This window comes from Xenopus laevis, chromosome 2L (assembly GCF_017654675.1).
Source record: "Xenopus laevis strain J_2021 chromosome 2L, Xenopus_laevis_v10.1, whole genome shotgun sequence".
NCBI lineage: Eukaryota > Metazoa > Chordata > Amphibia > Anura > Pipidae > Xenopus > Xenopus laevis.
Window position 1 is genome coordinate 13,313,490 of NC_054373.1, and position 26,888 is coordinate 13,340,377.

Genomic DNA, 26,888 nt, shown 5'->3' on the forward strand with positions numbered 1-26,888 from the left:
TATGGTTTAGATCTTTTATTTCATTATAAATCTTTAAGGCATGTGAGCATAGAATACATCAGGTACATGAGAAACAACTGAGAGTGACCAGTAATGGAACTTACAGCTACAGTATATCAACACCTACATTTAGCCCTTAGAGATCTCACAGCTTACATGGACACGTGTCGCCGAGAAACAAGTCTAGAATTGGTAGAAGGCTAAATATAAGCAATAGTAGGGCCTCGGCATATTAGGTTGGGTCTCCAAGTTCAGATCTAGAAACAGGCCAGGTTTTTGGCTAAACAACGATTAAGTAGAATATTTCAACTTAAGTCAATTAACATCGCTGATGCTGACACGTGTGGGGTCTTCAGGGTTAAGGCAGTGCTGTCCAACAGGTTCCAGACTCAAGGTAGTTCCAGTCAATGGACCTTTTCTTGCTCTCTGGTGGCAGCCACATCCTTATTTATGTCACTATTATATATATATATATATATATATATGCAAAACCTCTGTAATCCCCAGTTCTAGTAACCACAATAGCAACCAGCATGTAGCATACACAGGTCTTTTGTTTGAAATAATCTGATTGATCATTGGTCCCTTTGGGATACTAGACCAAGAGCAAAGACTATTAGTAATGTCAGCAAAATGTGATATACTGCAGTCAAAGATTCATGAACTGCACAGGTTGGAGATTATTAGCATATATATATGTGATCAGGATACTGGTCATTTTAATGGTCTTCCAGTACATCAACTGTAGTAGACTTGGACTTACAAACATTTTTGCAGGTTTGCATTATGAAAGGGGAGGCAACCTTTGATATTCTAGCAATTGTAGAAGAACACCATTCACCTTCGCTGCCCGTTTAGAACATGGCATAATGATCAAAAATCCTAGAAAGCTTAGAAAACAGATTCATTTTTGTCATCAACATACCAGAGTATATAGGTTAAAATCACTTGTGGTCCTTCTGAGCTATGTTGAATACGAATAAGAACTGTTATCTATAATTGTTTCAAGTAAAAAAAAAGAAAGGCTATAACTCCTATAATGATCTCCTATAATATTCTACTATATTGGAGGAAAAGACCTTATATGTGGTCCTTATATTAAATACAGAAATGAGTTATATCCTTTGCCAAATATATTGTACTTTGTTATTACCTTGAAATTGAGGAGAGGGCCATCTGCTCTTGGAACCTAGGAGAAGCTCTGCTATATCTGCCTAATCTATCTCCGAGTCAGGCAAAGACAATGGTTGCTCCCATCCCCTACATATGAATGAATGAATCACTCTTTGCAAAAGGTAGAACATCTTGTCTTTAAGGACAGAAGCTTTTTATAATGCATAAATAGAACCGTTTTCCACCTAGTCCCTAGTGCTCCATCTGGCATTGTGGGGCATCATAAGTAAGATGTCAGAATCCCAGATCCCAAAAATATGGGTTTAATTTACTTTGATTTCATTGTGGCTTTTGTGTGATGCAGTGATTCATCTCCAAAGGTAAATCATGTACAAAAATGAAATTGTTTACAGCAGAGTCCAGAGAGGTCTTCAATATCTTGTAAGGATGATAGGAGTCAAGACTGAATAAAACAAAAAAACTAGTGGATATCCTTTAACACTTTTCTTTTGATATTTTCATGGGCATTGCATCATTTTAGATTACTGGTTATCAAACTCAGGTCAAGTCCCACTTGAAGGACCCACCTTTGGTAAGGGTCTCCCTAACCTCATGAAATGAGCAACAATATAGAAAAATATAATCAGTCATTCATACTCATGTATCTCATCCTTACTGACCCTCAAGTTGGGCTTTTAGGTGTATCTAGGAGAGCAAGTTTCTAGTCTCTCCAATTCTCATGTTAATTGGCCTTCCGGCTGAACCCAACTGCCCATACTCCAAGCCTCCAAGATGGACAACCCCACAGTTGAGGAACCTCTTCTTTGCTAACAATTCCCAAGGTTGACTTTAGAGATTATGGGCTCAAGTCATTGATTTCCCTGACAAAATTCTACATATGTCAAACACATTGCTTAATTTGTAAAAAACTTAAAACTAGTCATACCCTCAGCAAGGTATAATGTAGAATGTGGCAATATAAATACATTTTTGGCAAACAAGAAGTAAAACATTGGACTTGTCAGGATTCCATCGTTTGAATCAAGTTCAAGCATTAAACTCTAGTTCCTCAAAGGGATAGGTGCGGGATCTGTTTTCCAGAAATGTGATTTCCAGGAAAGCTCCAAAGTGCAGCCATACTTTTGCATTTCCTATTTATACAAAAGGGTCTTGTTTTTGACAGATTTGCTATTTCTCTGTATTAATAGGAACATACTTTGTTCTTCATGGTGATCAAACTGCATAAATTGATGCTGATTTTTAACACTTAAATGTTTTAGTAGTCTTAAGGTATGGTGCTTTTACATGACACAAGGAACTCTTTTATGGAGAATCCCATTAACTGAGATTTCTGGATAACAGATCCCATACCCCCATACATGACCATTATCTGTTGCCAAGGTTGTACATTTCCATCAAACAAACATAGATGTGATCAATTTAATTTCTGCCACGTTTGGTAAATAGTATCAGTTTTGACCCACGTTGTAACCTTAACAGAAGGGGTTTACTGCTTGGAGGTGTTTCTGATACATGGGCCCTGTGTGCTTTTCATTCTCACTGGATTTTTTTGGCAACTCCCAAATAGGCATATTCAATCTCAGAATCAGCCGGGCACGTGTTGGTGAACTCATCTCGGGCGTAAGCATTATGCAGGTATCTCCAAATGCCCATCATTTCGGTCGGGATCTCAAAGTTCCTGTACTTTTTGGCTACAACCTTGAAAAGAAAAACATTTGTAAAGGCGATGCATGAGATTATTCCCATTATACAATATTAAAAACAGTGTGGATATATAATACGTTCTCTGATGGTTCCCCCTTGGATGTTGCTTCCAGTGGCTTCAAAGCAGGTGCTTATTTTTCCAGGCTTGGAGGCACATTTTGGTTTCATAAAAAACAGGTGCACTGCCAAACAGAGACTCCTGTAGTCTGCCAGTCCACATTGGGACTACCAATAGCCAATCACAGCCCTTTTTGGCACCACCCAGGAACATTTTTCATGCTTGTGTTGCTCCCCAACTCTTTTAACATCTGAATATTGCTCACGGGTGAAAAAGGTTGGGGACTCCTGCTTTAGTTCATCTGAATCTAGGAGGCAAATCTATCATAATTCAAGTTTGTGGGCAAAAAAAAAGGTAAAAAGTAAAAGAAAAACTCCAGCAAAACTCCTACCACTTTTTTGATGACCCATTTTATATGTACCACTCACCTTGCCCTCTCTCTCACTCTTTGGGCATGGTGCAAAAGTAATTACTCATTCTTTTTGAGCCAAACATCTTACTTCTGGGTAAAACACATCAATGTTAATCATCCTGTATGTACCACTTACCTTGGTTACTGACAGGGTTTATCTTTGGTACAAATTCTGTATGAACTAGTTACTTTCAGATGCCCAAGGAATTATGACTTGGCCCGGCATCCAACCAAACTACCCCATTCCCACCGCCAGCTGGTGGTCCCCCTCTGTCAGACTTGTGACTCATCTTTTCATATTACCTAATTCATTCCCTCCCATTCTCGTTGATACTGGGACTTTTGTTCTGGTTTATGAACACATTTTCAGCATCAGTTTATCTATAATACAAACCTTAATAATCTGGAGCTTGGGTAAAAGATTGCAGTCTGCTAAAGTCAGTTCATTCCCATCCAGGAAATTCCTGCTGGAGACGGTGATGTCCTCAGTGCTGTAGGCATCAATCTCATCAGGCAGTGGTGCATTCAAAAAGTCGTCTAGTTTTTTTAAGGACCTTAGGAAGCCTTTCTCTAAAACTGAGAAGCAGAGAAGCATATGGTCAGCAACCACCCCAACGCCAAGTGCTTCTTAACAAGAGATCACGAAGACCATATTCAGACAAAGTGGGACACAAAGCCTGCCATTTAGACCAAGTAGATAAATTAAAGCTAAATACTGATTGGCTGCTATGACTTACTTTACAAAGCTGAGGGTACACAGAGCATGAATTGATTGCTAAGAGTGGGCATGTGAGTGGCTTCAACTCACCAACATTCAGATCTTTCCTAGGGTTCTTAATGTAGGCTGAGAATTTTGCAAATACGTCATTCCCAGCTGAGCTGGATTCGGGGTGCTTTGGTGCAAGTCTGGGGTATCTGAATAAAGAATAAAACCAGATAAAATCAGATCAGAATTGCATATTAGACCAAAGGTAGTAATAGGAGGTAACATCAGTGTCAGACTGGAGAACCTTGAATACACCAGAGGTCCTAGCCTCCAAGTCTCCTTCGCTGACCACTCTTCCTCCTGCTCTGCCAATCACCCCCCCCCCCCCCATTGGATGCTGCCAATGCCATACTCCCCAATGCTGGAGAGCAGGTGCTGTGAGGTCCACTGGCATTTTTCAAGGTATGCTGGTGAACTAGATATAAACAGGGAAACAGGTCCAGGTCTGGTCACCCACAGCAGTTAGCATTTCTAGCATGCTCTGCCCTGCAACTACCACCCTGAAAATGGTTTTATTTCAATGGTTCCTACAGCAGACTTAGAAAGAACAAACTACTCCTAAAAAAGGGCCAAAAATCGAACCACTTGAACATTGTTCTGTTTCCTATACTATTCCGTGGCACACCAATATAGGAGCATTACTTTAATTTAAGGTGTATATTACCTGGGCATTGTTAATCTTTCTTCCAAAAACTCTTCGATTTTATTTACATCAGTTTTAACTTCTCCGTCGAATGTCATAAAAGGTGGATTTGTCCCGGGAGCCAAGTTCTGTAAGTCTGCCGGTTTTCTACATTGCAGAACACAAAGGTAAGTAAGTGAACAAGAATGGAAGAACTGCTCCTGTGCACATTTGTGATGCTGAAACATTACTAGTGATGCTGAAACATGCAACATGCCCTGAATTCTATAGTTCAAGGAGAACTTGTTGGTTAAGTGTATGGAGGCCCAGCAATGGACTGGGATTCAAAATAGGCCCTGGCATTTCAAGTACACAGAGGCCCAAACCAGCCCACTAAATTATTACTTTCTATGGTAGCCCTCTGGCATTTGCCAGAACCCACAGATTGCCAGTCGGAGCCTGCGGTGGCCTCTAGATCCCAACTGGTCTCACGTACTATGAATATCTGTCGGTTTGGCAACTGGGCAGTGGAAATTTCTTCTGCCAACGCACCATTGGCCAGTTAATGATAATAATTAATAATCAGCAGAAGAGGATGGGAAGAGGAGCCACAGCTCTTGTTTATTTCCTGCTGTTCCAATCACTCGTGAAAATAGGATGATGACCATACCACGTGTGACCCCTCATATGCTCAGCGTCCATTTAGTCTTTGGTCAATCAAGAAGAAGGTGTACACAAATGTCCTGTATATGGCCACCTTTACATGACTGACCAATCTGTCCCACCTTGGAAATGAAAAACCTGATCAATTCCAGTGAATTTCAATGAATTTATGATATGGGCTGTATTTATGACAGGGCAGTATACTGTATTAAAATGTGGCAAAACAGAAATTTTTCTGGCAGATTTCTTCCAAATAATTGCATTAATGGAGACAATGTTAAAAATTAAAAATTGGCACATTATTATTTTCAACTAAACAAATTCAATCCAATGCTATCACTTCTTTACCTCTTGAGGTCCACCGTGGTGACATTAAATATCACACCCTTCAGCCAAAGGATCATAAACAAACGCTGGGAGAACGGGCAGTTGCCGATACTTTCTCCATCGCTGCCAGCCTGTGGGACAGGGAAAACAAACAGCTCAGAGAAATGCTCGGAGAACTACAACCGGCCCATTGTGACCTCCATACATTCCCAAATATAGGATGGTCTGATGAGTTCTGTGTGTATCTAAACTGTTTTGGACCATTTCCAGTGAACGGGTGGCAATTATGAACCTTTTGTCCCCCACCCATGGAGCTAATAGTTGGGAAAACAAAACACTCCAAATCTCAATGTGTTCCATTGCTCTTAAAGGGAGAGTTGTCAGGCTGTATAATTATCTCCAAGAAGCAACTGTAATGGCAAACATACTCCTAATAAAGTGTGGGGTACAGAGACAGATTAACAATGAGGAGATTGGAGATAGTGTTCCAGGCCCCCTATACAAACAGATCTGGGACCAATTTAATTACTGAGTAATAGGGGCGTTGGCAAAGAGTCCACCAGGACGGGGGTTGTGAACTGCACTGAACCTTTAAATCAATGTTCTCCCAGAAATCCGGTGACCATAGACGTTAAAATTACGATCTTTTCTGGGAAAGATCTTTCCGAGAAATATCGTTTTGTTTCAATTCACACCTGTAGAGCTGAATCATCAGATATACATATAGAAACAATAGAATTCTACCTGTATCTAGGGTTGCCACCTTTTCTGGAAAAAAATACCGGCCTTCCTATATATTTTTTTTTTTTCCCTATAATAACATTGGGATCAACCATCGTTTTTACTGGCCAGGCCTACCTGTATCTGACAATTCAGCACTAACAATGGCCTATGTTTGGGTGCCTTCAAAGTTGCCCAATCAAAATTTTCCGGCCAGCCTGATTGACGAGCCAACCGATATCCAAGTCTTCTGTCAATATGTGTTGGCTCGTCTCCCACGCACTGAATATCGTACGAAAAAAATTTTGTACGATATCATCGGTGCGTCTATGTCCACCAACTCCTCATTTTAATCAGACGGAACAGAACTGCAAAATATTGATTTCAGGGACTTGCTACTTGGCCCTCTTCTGTGCCTTTTATCCTCTGTGTTACAGCAGTATTCTTGCGTCCCAGTAACCCATAGCAACCAATGAGACATTTAATTTAAAGCTAATTGCTGGTTGCTAAGGAAAACCATTATTGGGCATATTTGCACCATGATGCAGAAATCCATAAATATTTAACTGAAATGAAATAGAACCTTTTCTTCAAATTCTTCCAGTTCTGGCATTTCCAGGAGATTCCCCATACTGTGTATAAGAGAAATACCTGCAATTAGAGCCCATAAAAGCCGGTATGGCAGCAGCAGAGATGTTACAGCAACACAAGGGCACCCTCGGGAGACAAAAGAAAATGGGATTCCCGTTGCTCATTGTATGGGACATGTGAAATAATCTGGAGCAAGTCCATAACAATCAGAGAACATGCCCGAGCTGTAAGTGAGAGTGACCTCGGCCGAGTAAACTCCTGTCCCGTCAAAGAGCCTTCCAGCTGGGCTGTAAAATGCAATTTACTGCTGTAGGACAAGTGCCTGGGAAAGCACGTTTCTCTCATTTGTGCCCCATTGTCCTGGCAACAGTAAATTGTCCCCCGTCGGATGAGGCCGGACAGAGTAGTTTTCCATAAGCAGGGACAAGCTGCTCACATGGCAATGCTGAGAGTTGCCATAGTGCAAGGCCTGAGCTTAATGCAACACAGCCAAGTACAAACCAATATATATAGGCTTTGTAGTTTAACCTATGAAATGCCAGCATCCACCAGTGCCAGTTTTAGAGAGGGGCCCCCAGAGGGCAGAAACGGTGGCCATACACGCACCGATTCTATCACACAAAACTAATTTCCGTAAGATATTCGGTGCGTCTATAGTAGGAGACGAGCTGATTAATATTGCCAGAAGATTTGGCTCGTTGATCGGCCCAAGTGGAAAATTTTGATTTGGCACTTTTGAAGGCACCAGAACATCGGCCATTGTTAGTGCTGAATCGTCAGATACAGGTAGAATTCTATTGTTTCTATATGTATATCTGACAATTCAGCTCTACACGTGTGTATTGAAACAAACCATCTTTCTTGGAAAGAACTTTTCCAGGAAAGATCGTAATTGTTACGTCTTTGGCCACCTTTAGGGTCAGGGCACACTCTCAGATTCGGGGAGATTAGTCGTCCGGCGACAAATCTCTTCAGATTCGGGGCGACTTTTCTCCCGAAAACTACCTCCCGCCAGCTACAATGTAAATCACCAGCGGGATGGCACTCTGAGCACTTCGTTTTCCTAAGTCACCCGAAGTTTCCTTGTGAGGCAACTTTGGGCAACTTTGGAAAATGAAGCGCTCCGAGTGCCATCCCGCCAGCGATTTACATTTTAGCAGGGAAGGCAGGGGAGGCAGTTCGGGGAGATAAGTCGCCGCTAAGACGAGGAGATTTGTCATCGGGCGACTAATCTCCCCGAATTTGAGCGTGTGCTCAGACCCATAGGGTTACCCTGAGACTCCAGTGCACCTGCACTGCATTAAAAAATTGCAAGGGCTCGCCCTGCAGCTTCAAATCCTGTGTGCCGGTGTGCTTTTTCGTATCTACTTTAGAGGTTTGCCGATTCCTCCATCACCGGGCACCAGGTACTACCATATTGGACGGGTGTCGTGGGTGTGCGATTTCCTCTACAGCTACCTGAGACTCCAGCACCAGAGGGCTTCTATGTGTAGAATATGTAGAATGCAGTTATCGTTAGTTGGTTTCCAAATATACAGAATGGATGTTTCAAGCTCAATAGGATGCTGGGAGTGCCGGGAGTTGAAGGCACCATGCCCGGGACACATTTGGTAGCAATTCAAGGTGCACTGTCACCCAAAAGAATTCCAAACTGGGGGGGGGGCAGGGGACATTTGGATTTGTCCATCTGGACCTGCTTGATCGCAGGTGGGCATTTGTGATGCCCCAGTAGCTCCCCATCTTCTTTTCTGCTGATTCACTGCACATGCTCTGTGCTGCTGTCACTTACTGAGCTTAGGGACCCACTCACAATATACAGTACACATAGAATAGAAATGTCACAATATAAGGCTGATTAGTAATTAATACAGATAATTACTACATGGCAGCACAGAAACCAGTGCAATTAGCATCAGAATTTAATAATCAGCAAACCTGTAGCATCAGCTTATATTACAGGGGAAGCTCATTTTCTGCTGGATAATTAGTGACGAGCCCTAAGCTTAGCTTCTCAACAGCCAATCAGAGCCCACTGAGCATGTGAGTGTCACAGACACTTTCCAAGATGGTGACCCCCTGTGACAAGTTTGAAGTCCTGGATCATTGCTGCTATTGACAAGCTGAAACTTTAGCCTCGTGCAATAAGTTCAGTATATAGAATACGGCATTTTAAGCCATGTTAATTTTTAGGGTTTCCTTCTCATTTAATCCCAAACATAATGCACTACACACCAAGGCTTCATTTAAGAACTGGAGGGCAGGGGGCAAAGTTCCAAAAGTTGGGAGATGTTCTAACATAAATACTGTGCTGCCTGCATGCAACAGATCTGTGTTTATTAGGTATGGGCTGGGGGTGGTAAAATGCAATTATTGTTTTATGCAATTAATAAAATGCAGAATGTACACACTTTGCAATGACCCTGTTCCTCTATACAAGATAAAGACTCTGATGATACACGGATAAGGTTACATTTGCATATTTAGAGGCACAGCTGTCTCCTGCAACCAACAGAGAGAGAACAACTGTAATGATCACAGCCTTCCCAGCAAGAGAGAGTTGTGTAGTGTATAAGTAACACTCTGCCCCCTAGTGTACACAGGAGGGTATTACATGTTCTGGTGGAGCCGTGCCCCCAGGGTACTATAAATATACAGAGTGTGGCACAATTGCTAAAACTTGTTTGTATAATGTGATCATGCTGCCGAGAACATGGCTGAGGCCTCATTAGAAATAATGGCTTTTATTCTTTTCTATTAGCACCTAATAGAAATATATACTATAACTAGGGTTGCCACCTGGCCGATATTTTATAGGCCTGGCTGGTAAAAATGATGCTTGACGCCAGTGTTATCAATAGGAAAAAATGGCAAGAATATAGGAAGGCTGGTATTTTTTTCCAGAAAAGGTGGCAACCCTAACTATAACTGCAGCACTTTCTGACCCTGTATTTCTGCTGAATTCAGAAAGAAAGAACGAGAGAGACCGAGTAATGAAATGATTAACCTTTGCCCTGACAACAGTTTTGCCAGATTCAGGGGGAGAAGCATTTTTCCTGTAAACCTGAACCCGGAATGGTGTGTGCTATTACGTTGTCATCAGGGAAAGGGTTAAAGCCTTGAGTTGAAAAAAAAGCAACTACGTGTCTGTACATGCCGAGGCCGGTTTTCCACAAAGGTCACCTAACTCCAAGGTGACTTGTAATACCGGGGGTTATTCTGTATCATACAGGGGATTATTTAGGTACAGGTATTTGCTAGAAAGGAGTACAGTGTGTTGCAAGGATCGCTCTGCTACTTCCTTTAACCAATTGTTAATTATAGTGTACAGGTACATGGGGGTCAGAAGGAGGAGCAAAAGGCAAATTTAACCCAAAATGTTGTTTTGAGGCAGAAAGGAGAATAAATGGCTTTGTCAGGGTTGGACTTGCCGGCAAGACAGAGTATCAGAGGATCTCCTGGATGTCAGCTTCTCTAGTGGGCCCTGGAAATCGGCTTTTCTAATGGGCCCTGGAAATCGGCTTCTCTAGTGGACCTAGGGTTGCCACCTTTTCTGGAAAAAAATACTGGCCTTCCTATATATTTATCTTTTTTTCCTATTAATAACATTGAGATCAACCATCATTTTTACCGGCCAGGCCAGTAAAATACCGGCCAGGTGGCAACCCTAAGTGGACCCTGGAAAGCGGCTTCTCTAGTGGGCCCTGGAAATCAGTTTCTCTAGTAGGCCCTGGAAATCGGCTTCTCTATTGGACCATGGAAATCGGCTTCTCTAATGGACCACGTAAATTGGCTTCTCTAGTGGACCCAGGAATGTGGCTTCTCTAATGGGCCCTGGAAATCGGTTTCTCTAGTAGGCCCTGAATGCAGTGACAACTATAGAAGAAGCAGACCCCACGGATGCAAGGGGCCTGCACCACAGGGACTGCTTCCTCTATAGTTGTAGAAACTAGTGACCAGCCACCCACCCCGCTCCTTTCCCCGATCCCCAGCCTCTTATCTACCTAAAAGCATCTCTAACTGGTGGGGAAAGCAGGACAGGCTGCCATGTACTTGGGTTTGCCAGTTGTCGTGTTTGAGCGCACCTGACTAGAACGTATGGCCGCTCACACACCCTGGCCTTCTGTAAATAACGTCCGGTGCACAGTGAAGGGGGGATCGGCACCCTCCCAAACATATGATTCCAAGAAAATCATTGCCACTCACGGCTGTTTCAAGCAGGGAAAGACCCTTGTGTGTTTATTTGCAGTTTGTGCAACGTTTCAGGGTAGTATCCCTTTGTGAAGCATGACAAAGCATCTGACCCCTCAAATATTTTAGGCAGGTGATGTGGCGTGAGGTATTTACACCACTGTAAATGTCAGCTTGTCTAGTGGGCCCTGAATGTCAGCTTCTCTAGTGCATACCTCCCCATTGTCCCATTTTTAAGAGGGACAGTCTCTCTTTTGACAGCTCAACCTGCAGTCCCTCATTTGTACTGAAAAGTCCTGTTTTTCTTTCACTGAACAGCCAGAAAAATAAACAAAGTTTCTAACTTAATTGGCTTTTGGCAGAGAGCCCAGAACAGCCACCAGGTGGCAAAACTTTTGTAACAATTTCAGATAAGCAAATAAGTAATTGTAACAATATAAGATAACAGGTCTATTGGGGAAACTGTACTCACAGCTTAAAGGGCAATTCACCTTCATTAGCAAAACTGTAATAACTGAACAAAAAAACACAGAAATGTGTTCAAACTTTCATAACCTGCCAAATTTTGTAAAATGAACCTGGTAATTAGGGGGTGTGGCGACAAAAATGGGTGTGGTCGAAAGATTTTTGCAACGCTACACGTGCCAACTTTTTTGCTCTTCTTTTTCTTTCCAAAATGTTGGGAGGTATGCACTACTAGTGGGCCCTGAATGTCAGCTTGTCTAGTGGGCCCTGAATGTCAGCTTGTCTAGTGGGCCATAAATCTCAGCTTCTCTAGTGGGCCCTGAATGTCAGCTTCTCTAGTGGGCCCAGGATGTCAGCTTCTCTAGTGGGCCCTGAATGTCAGCTTCTCTAGTGGGCCCTGGATATCAGCTTTTCTTGCGGGGCCCAGAACTGAAAGTTAATATAAGATGAACAACCCCTTTAATTAGTGTCAGGACGCAGGGATACAAAGTAATAAAAACGTACAAAGCTCAAGAGTTCACAAGAGTGAACTGCTAGTGTCGTGTAATACCATATGCACACCAGTCCCACAGCAATGCAAGAAGAGTCAAATCTAAGTAATAAAGTCTAGGAATAGTGTCTGTCAGGGAGGTACAATAATCCTGTGCAAGGCCCTCGGGCATGTGATTAAGCACTAACAGGAATTTATGCTGTGTTGGAATAGATTAGTGTAAATTCTATTGGGTTCTTTTTCTTTGTTAGGCCTAATCCTTTCTTAATAACCTGACAAAATAGCAGCCACACATTCACCATCACTGCAGAGAAACCTCCATCCTCTTTCATTGCTTAGGAGGAATTAGAACGTAAATAAGGGTGCCTTGTATTGGAACACTGGGGCTCAGAAAAGCAGATTAGACCAAGGCATTTTAATAAGGGTTCTTGTTTTAACACTTTTAAGTCTTCCTTCAAAATTAACAAACATGAAACTCTGAGTATCTATCACTATATACGGTATAATGTAACCTCTACTGTATATAATAAGGATATTTGAAGTCACTGAGGGGTTGTTCTGTGACCATATAAAGGCACAAGGCTGCAGGCTGAGTTATACAGGGAACTCTGAGTATCACTCATGTATTATAAGGGATAGTGTACCCCCTACTGTAAATTATAAGGATATTAGAAGTCACTGAGGGGTTCTGTGGCCATATAAAGGCACAAGGCTGCAGGCTGAGTTATAAAGGGAACTCTGAGTATCTCTCATGTATTATAAGGGATAATGTACCCCCTACTGTAAATGATAAGGATATTAGAAGTCACTGAGGGGTTCTGTGACCATATAAAGGCACAAGGCTGCAGGCTGAGTTATACAGGGAACTCTGAGTATCACTCATGTATTATAAGGGATAATGTACCCCCTACTGTAAATGATAAGGATATTAGGAGTCACTGAGGGGTAGTGTGACCATATAAAGGCACAAGGCTGCTGGGATAATGTACCCCCTTCTGTATTGCTTCTGAGCTTTTGGACTCCATTCTGATCTATGGAGTCATAGAGCTCAGTTTAGCTGTTAGTTGGGCTTCTCTTGTAAAAATGATTTTACATGTTTTACAGGTTATTTATGGGATTTTCTGTATTATAATATTTCCTCATTCTCCCATACAATACTCTGATTTGAGCCTAGAGGGAAACATTCACTCCAGCGCACCCCTCACCTTCTGAATAACCTTCAGCTCAGAAAATGGGCAGAAACGCAGAAGTTTCAAAGGTGAGATAAGGAAACGGACTCAACTTTCAAGTATGTTTGCTTTCTGTGATTAAATGATCAGTTGTTGTTGGTTTTCATTTATATTGTAGGGTTTTAATTGTATATGTTCACTGTATCTTCAAATGGTTCTGCAGCATTGTCCTTAGTACAGGGCAATACCTATTCTGCCATATGATGTGCTGGGCCTAGAGTAGAGGGAGGGCCAACGAAATGGGATAATCATTGAACTAGGGGTAGGCAGGAGAGGTATGTGTACCTGCCTCCCAAAATTTAAAAAAATGGGAACAAAAAGATCTGATGTGCGTAACGTCCATTTTATGGTCACCCCGAAATACCATGTCCATTTTACAAAATCTGGCAGGTCTGAACTCATTTCTGGGAGTTTTAGGTCCACGTTTTATGTGTTATTACAGTTTTGCTAATGAAGGTGAATGGCCCTTTAAGCTGTGAGTCTCATTTCTACCAAGGGACCTGACTATCAGTGAAGTGAAGGCCGGGCTGATACCCACGGGTCGGGCGAGTTCAGGCCGACCCCACTGCTCTTCTTGTGGGTCTTGGGTGGGTTCCGGTTGATCTTTTCTGCCTGCTCTCCCCTCCCATGACCATAGACTACTGGCTTCCAACTTCCTGTTTTATAGGTTCGCACCTGCCCCACCCCTATATATGAATATTTAAGCAACAGATATTTTATATCATATTAAGTGACATATTAAAGAATCTTACCAAACTGGGATATATATTTAAGTAAATCTTGCCCTTTTACATCTTTTGCCTTGAGCCACCATTTTGTGATGGTCTGTGTGCTGCCTCAGAGATCACCTGACCAGAAATACTACAACTCTAACTGTAACAGGAAGAAGTGTTGAAGCAAAAGACACAATTCTGTCTGTTATTTGGCTCATGTGACCTAAAAAGTATGGTTTGTTGGTATGTTTGTGTGCACCGTGAATCATATGATCCCAGGGGGCGGCCCTTATTTTTTAAAATGGCAGTTTTCTATTTATGATTACCCAATGGCACATACTACAGGTATGGGACCTATTATCCAGAATGCTGGGGACCTGGGGCTTTCCGGATAACGGGGCTTTCCATAATTTAGAAGTTCATACCTTAAGTCTACTAGAAAATCATATAAACATTAAATAAACCCAATATACTGGTTTTGCTTTTAAAAAGGATTAATTATATCTTAGTTGGGATCAAGTACAAAGTACTGTTATATTTTACAGAGAAAAGGGAAATCATTTTTAAAAATTTGTATTCTTTGATTATAATGGAGTCTATGGGAGATGGGCTTTCCGTAATTCGGAACTTTCTGGATAACAGGTTTCCGGATGACGGATCCTATACCTGTACTAAAAAAGTGTATTATTATGAAAATGGTTTATTTACATGAAGCAGGGTTTTTACATATGAGCTGTTTTATGCAGTATCTTTTTCTAGAGACCTACATTGTTCGAGGGGGTATAGTTTTCCTTTAATTAATTTTCAGAAACGTTATATCTTTTTTGGCGTCAGTGCAGGAGATCATAGAGAAACTCAGAACTTTTCAATAAAAATCCGGGACTGTGGGCTAAGCTGTCAAAACCTGGACTGTCCCGTAGAAACTAGGGATGCACCAAATCGAGGATTCAGTTCGGGATTCGGCCTTTTTCAGTAGGATTTGGATTGGGCCGAATCCTCGTGCCTGGCTCAACTGAATCCTAATCCTAATTTGCATATGTAAATTAGGGACAGGAAGGGAAATCTTTTTGTCACAAATCAAGGAAGTACAAAATGTTTTTTCCACTTTTTCCATTCCAGTCCCTAATTCTCTGTGTTTAGGCTATAAGCAAACTTAAGGGGCTGTAACTGAATATGGGAATACTTGTGCTGATAAAGTTTCATGGCATCAGGCTGTGAGCAAAACAAACTTTGAGGCTGTTCCTGCAGAATTGTGCTTATTACATGGGAACACGTGTACAACATTGGGCTACACTCAAGCAGGTCACAGACATACAGGGTTGAGTTAACAAATCGAACGATTAAATCCTTAGAATCGAACGGGGTTTTAATCCAATGATCGAACGATTTTCCTTCGATCAGAAATTGCTTAGAAACCTTATGGGGAAGGTCCCCATTGGCTAACATTGGTGCTCAGTAGGTTTAAAGTGGCGAAGTAGGTAGTCAAATTTTTTTTAAAGAGGCAGTACTTCGACTATCGAATGGTCGAATAGTTCTAGTTCAAATCGTTCGATTCGAAATCGAAGTCATAGTCGAAGGTCGAAGTAGCCTATTCAATGGTTGAAGTACCCAAAAAAAACCTTCGAAATTCAACGTTTTTTTACTTCGAATCCTTCACTCGAGCTTAGTAAATGTGCCCCATAATGTGTAAAAATGGCACACACACAGATAAGTGCACCCAGTGGCTGCAGAGACAAAAGAGAGTCATGCAGAGACTGAGAGACAATGGAAGTATGGAAGGCTATAACTGGAGGGTGAGACAGTAATACCAATTAAACATACTCCTCTTAAGTTCAGCTGAGAACAACCAGTTTAAAATAAAATGAATTAAGAGAAATGTTAGTTTAGAATCTGGTGTAACTAGGGTGATTTCATGCTTTCAATTGAAAAAAAACATGTTGGGCAAACTCCTAGAAACAGATCCTAAAAAAACAAGGGTTCATTACTAACATGAGGACTAGACTGCACCAGGGCCGTTATCTTTAAAGGGGGGGGGTTCACCTTCAAACAACTAGTTGGTTTCAGATAGATCACCAGAAATAATTACTTTTTCCAATGACTTTCTATTTTCTATGTGTCACAGTTTTTCTAATATTGAAGTGTAAAGTGTCATTTTTCGGCCTTCTGAAGCAGGCCTGGGAGGGGGGTCGCCGACCCTGTAAATTGTTCAAAATTGATACATTTAGCTTAGCAGAATCCCTGAGTTTCATTACAGGCAGCTGTTAGAATTGATACAATAGTTGCTGATACTCCAGAGATGCTGCTGAGAAATGTATCAACTAAATGTTGTAAAATTGTAACAGTTTAGAATCTGCACTAGTGATGTGCGGGCCAACACGATACCCACGGTTTACCCGGGGGTCGGGCGTGTTCGGGTCGACCTTGCACTGCTATAAAAGGTCTATAAAAGGTCTATAAAAGGACCCCGGAAGAGCGGGTGCGGGTGGGCACGGGTTGGAGCAGATCACGAATCTGCACCTGAATTACTGAATTACTCTGTCCGTGACTCAAACACCGGAGACACGGACATTAAACTTTACACTTAGATTTTGGAAAAACAGTAAAAAATAATTAATGAAAAGTTATTGAAAAAAGTCTATTTCTGGGGAACAATCTGAAGACAACTGAACTGAACAACCCCTTTTATAACAACCAATCCGTGATTACTTTTAACACATTCTATAACAACAACCATGCATTGATTTGACTAAGAGATTGGAATATATATAGGAGAGCCTTGAATAGAAAGATGAGTAATAAAAAGTAGCAATAGCAATAAATCTGTAGCCTTACAGAGCATTTGTTATTTTTTTATTCCCCCCCCCCGCCCATTTCAAAGCTGGAAAGAGTCAGAAGAAAAAGGCAAATAGTTAAAAAACTATAGAAAATAAAATGAAGACCAAATGATAACTTGGTTAGAATTGGCCATTCTATAACATACGAAAAGTTAACTTAAAGGAGAACTAAAGCTTAACTAAAGAAGTAGCTATAAATGTTTTACATTATGTTTTGAGCTTCTGTACCAGCCCAAGGCAACCACAGCCCTTTAGCAGTAAAGATCTGTGTCTCCAAAGATGCCCCAGTAGCTCCCCATCTTCTTTTCTTCTTTCTTCACTGCACATGTTCTTTGCTGCTGTCACTTACTGAGCTTAGGGACCCACTCACAATATACAGTACACATAGAATAGAAATGTCACAATATAAGGCTGATTAGTAATTAATACAGATAATTACTACATGGCAGCACAGAAACCAGTGCAATTAGCATCAGAATTTAATAATCAGCAAACCTGTAGCATCAGCTTATATTACAGCCAGGGAAGCTCATTTTCTGCTGGATAATTAGTGACGAGCCCTAAGCTTAGCTTCTCAACAGCCAATCAGAGCCCACTGAGCATGTGAGTGTCACAGACACTTTACAAGATGGTGACCCCCTGTGACAAGTTTGAAGTCCTGGATCATTGCTGATATTGACAAGCTGAAACTTTACCCTGGTGCAATAAGTTCAGCATCTAAAATATGCCATTTTTTACCACATTAATTTTCAGGGTTTAGTTCTCCTTTAAAGGCAAACCACTCCTTTAACACATATATTACCAACTGAGCCCCAGTTCTCTAATTTAATGAGACATTTGGGAGCTTCTGTTCCATTTCTTTTCACTGACAGTTTGGTTCAGTAAAAGGACAAGACCTATCGTGTGCTCACTCTACTCGTTGCTCTCCAAAGTGCCTCCAAAGTACAGAAATAATCCTTCTAAAGCTCAGACTTGTGCAAATTACAGTCCAGAGAAGTAACCTCAAATTATAGGGGGGAAAGGCTCAGTGGTCAGAAGGCTATGGGTTTCATTTACTCGGCTTGTTCTCCAAACATTCCAGGATATTTTAGGTAATCCATCACAGGCACTGAGCAATATATACAGTGGCTATAAAGATTTATAAAAAAAGGCAAATAATTAAAAAACTATGAAGAAAAAAAATAATTAAGACAAATTGAAACTTTGCTTAGAATTAGACATTCTATAACATTCTATATATATAACACCCCTTTAATCTGTTTGGACAATATCTTCGCCATGGGCGAAACAAACTTTGTTGGACCTCTTAACTAACTACAACTCCCAGCACCCCCAGACAGCCTTCAGTTGTGCCATTCTAATAACAATTAATTTTAGGAACTTAGTAACCAGTGCAATGGATATTCTCCCTTTCAGCTCCTTAGCTGGAGGCAAACCCCTGGCAAAATGATCAATTTCCACCTCACAAGAAGAAAGTTTTAAAGGGAAAGTGAAAAACACTGTATCCAAAAGGATGTGAGGAGCTCCAAAAATGAGCCTATGAGTGAGTGCCCCAATATGCACGAAACGCGTTAGGTCTTCATGTCCTAATAAATTTTTCTACTTTTTACATTTGTTTCTTTATTTTTTTTAGATCCTCACATCCTTTTGGATACAGTGTTTTTGGTCTTTGCACCTTGGGACTGAGGTGAACTGTGAGTGTATTCTCCTTTATTATTTTCACCATATTTTCGTATTTTTGATTTAATACTTATTTGTTGAGTGGTACCATAGATATTTGCTGTTATGTGGCAGTAGCACAAACCTAAGCTTTTTTAGTTTGTTTTTTTTAAAGGGAAAGTGTCCTACTTTAGGGAGGACATACTCTAATTTCCTAGACAGTGAAGTCTAAATTGCTTGGGGCTATAACTGTGATAGCCTATCACAGTTATAGCCCCTTTAGAGCCACATTGTGGAAGTAGAGATGAAATCAGACATTTGCCGAATCTTTGCCGAAAAATACGCTGTCAGCGAAAATTCGCCGAAATGCATTAAAGTCTATGGGTGACGCGAGACAATGGTTTCTCCCATTGGAGTCTATGGGCGTCATTTCCACAACGAAACTCTGAGACAAAATTTGCCCATGCCTAATGACCTGGCACAGCAAATACGACAATGGAGTGCCTGCTCAACTACTTGTAAATATATCCAATGAATACAGTTATTTGGGATTTATAGACACCGCTGTGCTCATTCATACCCAACTGAAGGAGATGAACCCTTACCTTGACAAAAAGTGATATGTCATGTTCCTGGAGGGCTTCAGGGGTCAGAAATTGTGTCTCTGGGCTACTGGTGGGGCTCATACCATTTTCTTTGATATTTGTTTCACCTCCAGTGTCAGGCTCTGCATTCAGAGTCTCCTCTGCTGTGTGTCCTTCCTCCTGTAATACACTCTCTTCTGTTCTAGCATAGGGATCTTCAGGGGACTGTTCAGGAACATCACTTGGTTCTATCACCAAGTCTACCTGAGATGGAACATTTGTTTTGTTTTCATCTTCTGCTGAAGGTTCTTTTAGATTTACATTGTCCACCTGAGGTGCATCCAGCACATCTTCTCCTGCACCAGAAGGTTCCACCAACTCTGCATTGTTTCCTTGGCTTTCTTTCACTTCATTCTCCCCACTTTTGTTTTCTTCTGATGGGACACTCTCTCCCTGTTTCCTATCTTTGTCCTGCATTTTTGTGTCTGACCCCACATCTCCTTCCCCTGCAGTAGGACCCTCTGCACTTCCATCAGCTTTTTCTTTCTTATCGTCTTCTAAATACTCTTGTTCTCCTACCTCTCCTGATTGCTCTTCAGCTTCTTCTTTTTCTTCTTCATCCTCACTATCCTCCTTGTCCTCAATTACTTGCTGATTCTCCTCTGTGTGCCCCTCAACCCCTTGCTCCTCAGCTGCTAAATCTTTTTCTATTTTAATTTCTCCCTCACCTGCATGCTCTGTAGTTACCACATCTTGCTCTTTTGGCTCTACCCCAACTGCTCCATCTTGCACATTCTTCTCTTCCCCAGCTGCTACAATTTGTTCCTTCTCTGCTTCTCCAGCTGCTGCATCTTGCTCCTTCTCCCCCTCCCAATCTGCTACACCTTGCCCCTTCTCCTCTTCCCCAGCTACTACACCTTGCCCCTTCTCCTCTTCCCCAGCTGCTACACCTTGCCTCTTCTCCTCTTCAACAGCTGCTACACCTTGCCCCTTCTCCTCTTCCCCAGCTGCTACACCTTGCCCCTTCTCCTCTTCCCCAGCTGCTACACCTTGCCCCTTCTCCTCTTCCCCAGCTGCTACACCTTGCCCCTTCTCCTCTTCCCCAGCTGCTACACCTTGCCCCTTCTCCTCTTCCCCAGCTGCTACACCTTGCCCCTTCTCCTCTTCCCCAGCTGCTACACCTTGCCTCTTCTCCTCTTCAACAGCTGCTACACCTTGCCCCTTCTCCTCTTCCCCAGCTGCTACACCTTGCCCCTTCTCCTCTTCCCCAGCTGCTACACCTTGCCCCTTCTCCTCTTCCCCAGCTGCTGCACCTTGCCCCTTCTCCTTTTTCCCAGCTGCTACAACTTTCTCCTTCTCCTCTTCCCCAGCTTCTACAACTTGCTCCCTCTCCTCTTCCCCAGCTGCATCTTGGTCCTTCTCCTCTTCCTCGTCACTACTGGAGGACCCTTCACTGCTCTCACTGCTTTCACTGCTTTCATTCTCAATTCCTTTTTCTACCTCATTTATCTCTTCTTCTTTATCAGCATGTTCACCCCCTGTTTCTAGTTGTGGAACTTCTACCTCACTACCTTCCTTAGAGATGTCTCCCAAGTCCAACTGTAAGAGCTGATCACCAGCAGGTTCATTTTCCATTGGAGGCTGAAGAGGTTTCTCCTCTGCCTCTTGCTTTTCTTCTTGAACCCCTGGAGGTTCCTGTTCAATTTGAGGCTGAGGAGGTTCATCCTCTGCCACTTGCTTTTCTCCTTGTCTCTCTGGAGGTTCCTGTGGACTATTTGACATTATTTCATCTGGATCTTTCACTGCTTCACCATTCATACCCCCAGATCCATGGCTGCCCTCAGCATTAGGGTCCTTATCTATGTGGATAGTGGGGCCTGCTTCTTCCGCCACCTGCCCTGACTCTTCCCCTCCATGTGATTTTGGTTCCTTATCATTCAGGTCTGTTGCTGCTTGAAGTTGAACATGTGGCTGTCCTGCAGACTCTGCCATGCTTGTCACCTTTTTGCACCTTTGAGTGTCAGTTCTCTCACCCAGCACAGATTCTCTTCTCCTCTGCTTGCGGAGCTTGCTGTTTCCCTGCTGATTAAGGCGACGACCTGGATAAATAAAGGATTAGTGCTTTTAAAGTCACAGCTCTCTGCACATTCCAAATCCTTTAAGTCTGCGCAGTGCGGTCCTTGTGCTTCTGTCCCCTAACAGCACTTTCCAAATCTCACCACACCCAGTTGTACACCCCTCCCACAGTACCAATAGGCTCTGGGACACAACAGTAGCTGCTTGATTGTGATATTCTCTAAGTCACTGAAATAAAACTGAGGTGCATTTAAATTCATTAGCCTATGCAGCTCTTGTTTAGTTCTTGCAGTTGCCAATAAGTCACCTTCAACACCCACTGTAATACAGTAGCTGGGACATTAATGTTTGGACTGATAACTGATCATGAGACTGCAAGTATGTGACAGCTACACAGGGCCCAGCAAATCCCTTCTAGTGATGTTTTTACATTGTTTAACAGAACTTGTTTTCAAGACTTCTGAAGCCACAGACCACCCAGCAAGGCTTATGCTATGCACAAGAGATTTCTTTAGGGGGTGCATTTATTTCAGTTGTTGCTGAGTCTGTCTCTTGAATTCCAAAAGGAATAGTAGCTATGGGTTAGAGGTATAGTAAGGAGAGATGATGCCTATAGTAACAGTGGGATAATAGTCTATGGAAAGGGACTGTGACTGTGGGATAGCGGGTATAGTAGGGAGAGATGGTGCCTATAGTAACAGTGGGATAATAGTCTCTGGGAAGGGAGTGTGACTGTGGGTTAGAGGTATAGTAAGAAGAGATGGTGCCTATAGTAACAGTGGATAATAGTCTCTGGGAAGGGAGTGTGACTGTGGGATAGCAGGTATAGTAGGGAGAGATGGTGCCTATAGTAACAGTGGATAATAGTCTCTGGGAAGGGAGTGTGACTGTGGGATAGCAGGTATAGTAGGGAGAGATGGTGCCTATAGTAGCAATGGGATAATAGTCTATGGAAAGGGACTGTGACTGTGTGATAGCAGGTATAGTAGGGAGAGACGGTGCCTATAGTAACAGTGGGATAATAGTCTCTGGGAAGGGAGTGTGACTGTGGGATAGCAGGTATAGTAGGGAGAGATGGTGCCTATAGTAACAGTGGATAATAGTCTCTGGGAAGGGAGTGTGACTGTGGGATAGCAGGTATAGTAGGGAGAGCTGGTGCCTATAGTAACAGTGGATAATAGTCTCTGGGAAGGGAGTGTGACTGTGGGATAGCAGGTATAGTAGGGAGAAATGGTGCCTATAGTAACAGTGGATAATAGTCTCTGGGAAGCTGGGAAGGGAGTGTGACTGTGGGATAGCAGGTATAGTAGGGAGAGATGTGTCTATAGTAACAGTGGATAATAGTCTCTGGGAAGGGAGTGTGACTGTGGGATAGCAGGTATAGTAGGGAGAGATGGTGCCAATAGTAACAGTAGATAATAGTCTCTGGGAAGGGAGTGTGACTGTGGGATAGCAGGTATAGTAGGGAGAGATGGTGCCTATAGTAACAGTGGGATAATAGTCTCTGGGAAGGGAGTGTGACTGTGGGATAGCAGGTATAGTAGGGAGAGATGGTGCCTATAGTAACAGTGGATAATAGTCTCTGGGAAGGGAGTGTGACTGTGGGATAGCAGGGATAGTAGGGAGAGATGGTGCCTATAGTAACAGTGGGATAATAGTCTCTGGGAAGGGAGTGTGACTGTGGGATAGCAGGTATAGTAGGGAGAGATGGTGCCTATAGTAACAGTGGATAATAGTCTCTGGGAAGGGAGTGTGACTGTGGGATAGCAGGGATAGTAGGGAGAGATGGTGCAGTATATGAATAACCCTGTATAGAGACAGTAACAATATATATGAGTGAGAACGGACCAATGACAGTGCAAACACATGACCACTGAGGTATCATAAATAGTTAAAATAATGCAGATTCTTTTCCGAAGCACAACATTTCTTTGACAACATTTTGGGTGAGCTTGATGTAAGAAGCCAATAAAAGATCAGGTTGAGCCACAAATATGCCATAATAGATGCTGTGATTTTGGATCAGAGGCGCTGGGTTATTTGGTAAGGGACAGATCTAGTGATTAAGGGAAAACCTGAAAGAGATTCCATTGTGCCTAATTACAAGTCCCTTCTATATAAAGCACTTCTAAATCTGGAATCGCCTTTAATTTGCCCCTTCTCTGTAATTCTTGGCTATTTGTGAAGCTGCATCTGACAAGCCCGGGAGGCAATGGGGAGTGAGAACACGACAAGGTGAGAGCTATCAGTGTAATGTTTGTCTTTGCCATTACAAATAGTAAGTGCGTCAGTGAGTAGTGAGGTGAATACAGGAATGAGTAGGTTTTTTTCCATGACAAACAATAAGAGGACAGTGAGTTATTAACGTACGGCCCACCCTAAGAGGGTACTTTATATTGTGACGAAACAGTCAACCCTTTCACTTAAAAGGGTGGTCAACCTTTAAGTTAACTTTTTATATGTTATACAGAATGGTCAATTCAAAGCAACTTTTCGATTGGTCTTCATTATTTTCCTTCTTCTTCTGGCTCTTTCCAGCTATCAAATGGGGGTCACTGACCCCATCTAAAAAAACAAATGCTCTGTAAGGGTAGTGGCAGACGGGGAAATTAATCTTCTCTTCTTCGGGCGACTAATCTCCCGAAATGCATTCCCGCCGGCAAGAATACGAATCGTGAGGCAACTTCAGAAATTTATGCCATCCCGCTATCGATTCGTATTGTTGCCGGCAGGAAGGCATTTGGGGAGATTAGTCGTCAGAAGAAGAGAAGATTTATTGCTGGGTGACTAATCTCCCTGTCTGCCACCACCCTAAGGCTACAAATTAGTGATGGGTCGGGTTTTTCCCAACCCGCTCACGCCCCTACCCGCGTCCGCCGAACCTGACTTCCGGGGTCCCTTTTATAGACCCGCCCTGCCAATGACATCACAAAAGGGGCGGGACAAGCAGGCTTGCAGCTATAAAAGTTCAACCTGTAAGTTGGAAGCCGGCAGTTGTAAGGTCATCGAAAAAGGGGGTGCGAGGTCAGCCCGAATCAGCCCGACCCACGGGTATAGTGCAGGCCCACACATCACTACTACAAATGTATTGTTATTGCTACTTTTTATTACTCATCTTTCTATTCAGGCCTCTCCTATTTATATTCCTATCTCTTATTTATATCAATACAAGGTTGTTAGGGTACTTTGGACCCCAGCAACCAGACTGCTAAAACTGCAAACTGGAGAGTTGTTGAATAAAACGCTAATTATCTCAAAAACCAGAAATAGTAAAAAATGAAACCAATCGTAAATTGTCTCAGAATATCACTCTCTACATCATAATAAAAGTTACTTTAAAGATGAACAACCCCTTTAAAGCAAAAATAAACCCTTACAAAAAATTCAGGTAAAATTGCTTGTCTAATCACTTTTGCACAGGAGTCGGGAGGAATGCGGGCGACTTGGAGTGGCATCACTTCTGTGTAACGTTTGAAACAGGCAACGGCAATTGGTGGGTCTGCAGGGGCAAAATACGGGTCAACTTGTCGGTTACTGGGGGTCGTTTATAAACTCAGGGCAAATTTGCACCTGGGCAGTTACCCACAGCAACCAATCAGATAATTGTTTTCTTGCAGCTGGCTGGAAAAATCTAATCACTGATTGGTTGACCCACTGGGTGAGTGTCAGATACAGGTCTGGACTTCAACTGTTGTATATAGCACTAAAGGGCTTGTCCAAATTACCCTAGCAACCATGCACTGATTTGAATAAGAGACTGAAATATGAATAGGAGAGGCCTGAATAGAAAGAAGAGTAATAAAAATTAACAATAAATGTGTAGCCTTACAGAGCATTTGTTTTTAGATGGGGTCACTGACCCCCATTTGAAATCTGGAAAGACACAGAACAGAAGAAGAAGGCAAATAATTCGAAAACTATAAAAAAGAAAAAATGAAGACCAATTGAAAAGTTGCTAAGCATTAGCCATCCTATAACATACTAAAAGTTAACTTAAGGGTGAACCACCCATTTAAGGCTTTGCATAGATGCACAGAGAGAGCACACAGCATTTTTATGAATCACTGGAACACGTAAGGGTTAATGCACGGCTATCACTCCCAGTATAAGGGCTCTTACAGACAAGCGTTTTTACCTGCACTACCCTGCGTTCCGGTTTCATGCATTCAGCTGCAGGAGTAGACGCAAGTAATTCTTCTCAATGTGGCTGTACTCACACAGACGCATGTAAATGCCGAACGCAGGTTGGGACACAGCATGTTGCATTTCACCTGTGTAAACGCATGAAACCAGAACGCAGGGTAGTTCAGGTAAAATCGCTCGTCTGTAAAAGCCCTAAGGATCTTACTAGGTCGGGTGTTGGGGTAGAACTACACGCACGATTTCTGTGCGCTTCTGTCGGATCCACTGCGTATTTACGTAAAGTGTGGTTTCAAACGTGCAGATCCCATAGAGTCTATTGATTGGGTAGTTTCTTGACGTATTGGAGTTACTGATAAAAAACGCCAATACTGCGTCCCGTCGCGGATTTGAGCTTGCAAGCGCCCTGTGTGAATTGCCATAGTGCATTTTCCATTAGTTTCAGTGGTAGTGCAGTTAAAAACGCAACGTAAAAACGCCACATCTGGCCTTGCCCTAAGGTTTAGCCTCAGACAAGGACAGGTGATTCCTTAAGACTAATGAGCTCACCTGTAGCCATGGGCTTGTGCATATTATGGGCTGTTGTGGGGGGAGCTGGGCAGTCCCCTGTGAATACAAACAACTACTGGGTGCTGCTGACATATAATGTGCAATTATGGGATGTTTTCCTACAATGGCAATGCATACATGTGATTGGCTTATATTCAAATGCTATGACATCATCGTTAGATAGTAGTTACATAGTCATGAGCCAGTTATTTGGCTTTTTAAAGACTTTTAAAGAGATAGTTTATATCTCTGTGTCTATTCAGACTGAAGAAATGGTGCCTATTTTTGCTGCTTAGACTGCCCTAGGGCCCCACCCATGGGAAACAAGAATATCAGCCCAACAGCTGTTTAACCCACGGTATGTCAAGATTGCTGGTGCTCTATAGAAACACAATTAATATATGATTATATTATAATAATAGATGGCAAGCTCTTGTGACCAGGGCTCTTTTATCAACGGATATCGGACAGAATGAACTTGTATCAATTAAAGGGGTTGTTCATTTTAGAGATAACTTTTAGTATGATGTATAGTGTGATATTCTGAGATAATTTACAATTGGTTTTCATTTTTTATTTGTGTTTTTTTGCGTTATATTGCTTTTTATTCAGCAGCTCTCCAGTTTGCATTTTAAAGGACCAGCAACATCAAAAAATATTTAAAAAAAATGTGTTTGTATACGATGAAAAAAACCCACCAACACATATTAAACTTTAAAATCGCAAAGTCTTTATTTAGAAATACAGTAACTTACCGAATCTCCTCTTGTGCTCCTCTTCAGAAAAGGTGATCCGGCGATCCATTGTGCGGCGCTCGATTTCTCCTCCCTGTCTTCCTTACAGGAGATAGCCAGGGAAGAGAAATTCAGCACCGCACAATGGATGGTCGCCCTGCTGCCTTTTCTGAAGTGGAGCACAAGCGGAGAATCGGTAAGTTATTTCTAAATAAAGACTTTGCGATTTT

The 26,888-nt window shown here is 42.3% G+C and overlaps 1 protein-coding gene across 2 annotated transcripts; it reads right to left on the reverse strand.

Moving 5' to 3' along the window:
• Nucleotides 1-26,732, reverse strand: LOC108707869 (chloride intracellular channel protein 6). Of its 2 annotated transcripts, none has more exons than XM_018245921.2 (7): nucleotides 26,680-26,732; nucleotides 19,181-21,258; nucleotides 5,708-5,817; nucleotides 4,739-4,864; nucleotides 4,117-4,223; nucleotides 3,703-3,884; nucleotides 1-2,832 (listed from the first exon to the last, which is right to left on the reverse strand). In XM_018245921.2, exons 1-7 carry the CDS (start codon nucleotides 26,726-26,728, stop codon nucleotides 2,671-2,673), a joined length of 2,814 nt encoding a protein of 937 aa, XP_018101410.2. In that variant the 5' UTR covers nucleotides 26,729-26,732; the 3' UTR covers nucleotides 1-2,670. The 2 variants fall into 2 exon arrangements, with proteins under 2 accessions (XP_018101410.2, XP_018101409.2); XM_018245920.2 differs by lacking the exon at nucleotides 26,680-26,732 and adding an exon at nucleotides 25,925-25,995.
• Nucleotides 26,733-26,888: the final 156 nt, after the last annotated feature.

What these genes read in the sequence shown, in the direction of transcription:
- LOC108707869 (XM_018245921.2), bottom strand. Translation starts at nt 26,728, where the DNA reads ATGGATCGCCGGATCACCTTTTCTGAAGAGGAGCACAAGAGGAGATTC. An exon ending in ACCACGGTGGACCTCAAGAG is followed by an intron (nt 4,865 to 5,707) that starts GTAAAGAAGTGA and finishes TCTGCAATGTAG; the next exon opens with AAAACCGGCAGACTTACAGA. An exon ending in GAAAGATTAACAATGCCCAG is followed by an intron (nt 4,224 to 4,738) that starts GTAATATACACC and finishes TTCTTTATTCAG; the next exon opens with ATACCCCAGACTTGCACCAA.